The sequence below is a fragment of the Cyprinus carpio genome, chromosome B14, assembly GCF_018340385.1.
Source record: "Cyprinus carpio isolate SPL01 chromosome B14, ASM1834038v1, whole genome shotgun sequence".
Taxonomy (NCBI): Eukaryota; Metazoa; Chordata; class Actinopteri; order Cypriniformes; family Cyprinidae; genus Cyprinus; species Cyprinus carpio.
Genome location: NC_056610.1, coordinates 10763606 through 10768236, shown reverse-complemented (window position 1 = coordinate 10768236; position 4631 = coordinate 10763606). Strand labels below are relative to the sequence as shown.

At 36.6% G+C, this 4631-nt stretch overlaps 1 protein-coding gene across 1 annotated transcript; it reads right to left on the bottom strand.

Moving 5' to 3' along the window:
* Positions 1 to 4631, bottom strand: LOC109091093 (stimulator of interferon genes protein-like). Its single transcript, XM_042738038.1, has 7 exons — positions 4508 to 4631; positions 3365 to 3591; positions 2897 to 3074; positions 1868 to 1976; positions 1290 to 1513; positions 641 to 827; positions 1 to 519 (listed from the first exon to the last, which is right to left on the bottom strand). Exons 2-7 carry the CDS (start codon positions 3589 to 3591, stop codon positions 233 to 235), a joined length of 1212 nt encoding a protein of 403 aa, XP_042593972.1. The 5' UTR covers positions 4508 to 4631; the 3' UTR covers positions 1 to 232.

Genomic DNA, 4631 nt, shown 5'->3' with positions numbered 1-4631 from the left:
TGAATGTGTCATGAGCTTTTATTTGGGTCCTGGTAGATAATTGTCATTAAAACTGTTCATATTTACAGAGCAAGACACGACAGAGAGGGAACACACAGAGAAAATGAGGGTGGTAATGAACAGCTGATTTCATGGATTCTTAAATATTATTATTGTATCAAGGCCTATGAAATAATTCTAAGGCTGAACACAAGCAACCAAGAACTCATGCAGAGCACTGCATGATTCAGTCTCATCTCTTTGCATTAATAGGTTGGTTAAAATAATCAGTGGTCTCCACTGGTTCAGATCTTAAGGATTGTGGTTGGCTAAACATGAGGGTGGGGTCATTGCTTATTGGGTCTTCTGGATAAGTGGCATGACGCACACCATTAAAATACTTAATCGGACCCTCTTCTGGAACAGGGTGGATTTCATTCGTTTGCTCTTGGATGGGATCCATGTGAATCTCTCTGTCCTGCTGTTTGAGGTGCTGGATGATTTCTCTGGAGAGGTAATGAGGGTCACCTGTGTGCTCATCTGAAAAACAGGTGTATAAAACCAGTATTAGAGATGAACAACTATAGGAGAAAACTGCAGAATTATATCCAGATAAGATTTTAAATTCTATTTCAAACTCTAATTTGAATGAAATTCTGACCGTCGAGCAGGATGAGCCGGTAATGGTTCCGGCACTCTAGAGAATCTTCCAGAATTTGGCTGAGTGTTCTGTAGAACAACAGGACCTGCTGTTTTCGTTCTCTTTCTCCAAACCCTGCACTGCTCTCATGGGACATCTGATACAGCGTCAGCAGTGGTGTGGCGTATTCCAGAACACAGCTAAAAGTCTACAGCAGCACAAAGAGAAGGTATGACCTTGGATTTATTTTCAGTGCCACTGCAGCTTTTAGCCACAAGGAGATGCTGTTTTGAAAGTCAAAGGTTTGTGTTGCTGCATCCCAATTGGCATATTATACATCCTACTCTGCTATCCTAACTCTGCTATCCCTGTGTCTAGTATTTCAGGTAGGTTGTCAAAGTATATTTCTGTAGTCACAAACCTCTGCATCAGTTCTGCCATAAAACCTTACCACATAGCCTACTTAAAAGTGTGGAATTCCTGAACACCAGAGACGTTTAGACTAGAAGCATGCGCATTAACAGGCAACACAACTATATCTCTCAATCAGAGGACACACTGGTGCTAGTTTAAATGCTCTGTATATAATATATCTTTTGCAATAATTTCTTTGAAAAAGTTCTTGATCATTTCCAGTAACTTCAATTATCAGCAATCAGCTTTAACCCACCTCTTTGTCCTGGGTGATCTTGTAGACACTATTCTTGTAGCTACGTTTCCGCACCCCTGCTGTGTCCCGCTCCAGTTCTGGGAGGTTCTCGTGGAAGATCACATTAGTGTCCTCCTCTTCAGGTTTGGTTGGAACCTTGGCGTTGAGGGGCAGAAGGATATGTAGACGTGGAGAGCTCAGTTTCCCTTTGGTGGAGGAGTACTGGCTCACCTTGTTCTGTAAATCTGCAGGTGAAAGAACAGAAACGTGAAAATAGAAAGTAAGGAGAATCTTTCATATGATCAGATGGTTTTACAGCTCAGGGTCATCATTTAATCACATTTGAAACATGACTTTGAAATTATGATGATTGTGCACACTTCCATATGAAAGGATAAAGTTATCAGGGACTACCATTTACCAAAACCACCATAAAATTAGTTTGTGCACTAAATTTAGAATTTTCTGAAGTTACAACTAGGACATGATTAATACATCCAGCTATTTAGTTAGCTGCCTTTGAGTAAACCGTGTGTAATTACTGCCCCTTAGAGGCCTCAACAAGTATCGTCTCACAGGTAGAGTGCAAACGAATGTACCTGGAAGGACAAATTTGAGGTAGCCGATATAGAAAGACCAGGCCAAACCATGTGCCACATTCATCTTCTTCATTTCACAGATTTCTGAGATCTCAACCGGAGCAGGGCCCTGCAAAAACACAGAAATATATTATTATTTTATATATATATATATATATATATATATATATATATATATATATATATATTAATTAGTCTTTTTTTAATGGAATGGGAATTTAAGCTTCCACAGTAATCTTAAAGGTACGAACAAGTAATGAACCAAGCTGCTGTGAAGGATGACACTGTGTAATATTCAATATTAACAGTAATTTATAAATATATAAAATAAGATTTTAGTTGGTTTTAGATGGTTTAAGTTGGAAACCTGAACTGAAGAGAGAAACTGCAATCAGAAAACCACAGGGGTATTCTGAACATCTCTGAGCTATTAATATCAGTATTAAATCTCAGAATCAGGTGTCCTGATCAATCTCACCAGTATCTGTGAAAGCAAAGGTGAAGCTGAAATTATACAGCACCTTAAGTTGATCATTATATAATGCAAACAGTGTACTTTTCTGTCAGTGACCTTCATTTGTTTAATGAGTACTGGGTGTGTTTTGTTTCTTGTGTAGCATTTCAAATTAAGACTGAATATCTTCTACCTTCCAAACTGTGCTTTTTGAGTGTGACGATCTTATATTTTTGAACATCGTTATAGACTCAACTGTGTAGACCACTTGAAAACCACTGCAAATGTACAAATGTGTTCCTGTGGCTCAGTGGTAGAGCATTGTGTTAGCATCGCGAAAGGTTGTGGGTTCAATTCCCAGGGGAACACATGTTAGGTAAAAACAAAATAAAATTAATGTATAGCCTAAATGCACTATAAGTCTGCTAAATGCATAAATGTAAATAAAGTGCTGTGCAACACTGCATACTGTTCCTTTAGCATGTAACTGAACCAGTTGAACAAGTATGTACTGAATATTATTCAAGTAATCATTTGATGTAAACATTGCTCTCCTGCCATGTGATGAATCTTACCAGAAACCCCAAGCTTTTGAGTAACAGGTAAACGGCACACATGAGGGGTATGGTGCTCCTCTGTTCTCCAGAGAATGAAACTACACCCAGCATTAGCATCAGGAATATTGAACACATTCCGAATACAACATGCCCTCTAAAGCAAGCCTGAAATATCTCATTTATTCTGCCATGATACCTAGAAAAAGAGCATATTATATATTGAAACAATACATTTTTGAATACTTGCAACATTTTTTTCTTTTTTTTTTGGCATATGATTCCATGATAAACTTTTAACATCAATGAAAACTTTCCATTCTACAAAATAGTGGAATAGATTTTTTTTTTTTTTTAAATAAAATGTTTCTTCTATGCCATTGCTGGACAAAACACATTTTAGAATCTTTATTTTTAAGAGTGAAGACAATATTTCTAACTAAATTGCATAATACAAGGACATACATGGTATACAAATTGTTTTCTAACCTTTGCCTTGAATGAAAGAGCCACTCCTCTGCAAACAAGCACATACTGTGAATAAATGTTTCAACTGTGATGCAAAAAGCGATCATTCCAGCTCTCTCACTGAACCTGTCAGGGTCCAGCAGCCAAGCAACCAGCAGCATGAGAAGCCCGAGTCCAGCAGAACACACCACCGGCAGCCTGCTGCGCGCTCTGGGAACCAGATCTTCCTCTCCCATCACACCAGACATCTGAACACATCACATTCACAGTGTAGATATCACCCACTCCTTAACTCCACTGATATACTGCACTTTCATTCCCCAGAGGTTGATTTTTTTCAAAACTAACAGGTTTAAACCCGTGTTATTGCCTCATTGTTTATTTATTTTTCATGAATGTAATTTCTTAGATTTTAATGTGATTGTTTTTTATGTTATTATTATTATTATTATTAAGGACATCTAAAATGAAATGATCATATTATTAAATTATCATTATTTAGAAAGACAGTTGGCTGTTGGTCGTTTTATTCCAAAAATGTAATTTCCATCACTAAAATTTCCACTACAGAATGCTTTTAAAAATAACAAATGTTAACGGTTTTCATAACAGAATTCCCCTGTGATTTCTTTAATATGAAAAAATCTGTCCATAGTTAAAGAAACACCCATCTACATCTACAACTAAATCTATTTTTATTGTGTTTTATACTTGTAAATTTCAAAGAAATTCTTCTTTTACTTTCCAGTCAGAATTGGTTCTTGTTTTGAACATGGTGCATACTATATACAGCTGTAAACTGAACTACAAGCATTAAATTATGATGATGAATGCCACTCCTTGTTATGCCACTGTCGTCTCTAAAGCTTCATTAGGATATACAGACATAATTTAATGGAGCTTGATTGCATTTCAGATATGACAAACCTGATTTGCAAAGTTTAAACGTAGCCTACTGTAACCTATACATTGGTCAACAAAAATATTTGGACTCTTAAATCATATGTATTTCAGTGCATCAGATAAAATGTTTAAAAGTACCCTATGTTTGTGCTTTCCTTCACCTATTCTATTTGCTTGATATTTTGCCCTTTAAAACAATTACTCTACATTTAACATTATAAGAAGATTGATTATAAGAAATTATAACACATTCAAGCTTACCTTATCCACTCTCTTCCGTGCAATCTTCTGATCTCTCTTTCTCTCTCGCTCTTTGTTTTAATTTACTTGGTTCTGTCTTCGCTTTCACACCACACCTTATTTTTTGGCTGGCATTCACTTTCAC

Excerpts from the sequence above, each read along its gene's own strand:
- LOC109091093 (XM_042738038.1), bottom strand. The coding sequence starts at position 3,591 with ATGTCTGGTGTGATGGGAGAGGAAGATCTGGTTCCCAGAGCGCGCAGC. Across the intron at positions 3,075-3,364 it reads CTCTTTCATTCAAGGCAAAG|GTATCATGGCAGAATAAATG; the intron begins GTTAGAAAACAA and ends CTCTTTTTCTAG. Across the intron at positions 1,977-2,896 it reads TCAAAAGCTTGGGGTTTCTG|GGCCCTGCTCCGGTTGAGAT; the intron begins GTAAGATTCATC and ends GTGTTTTTGCAG.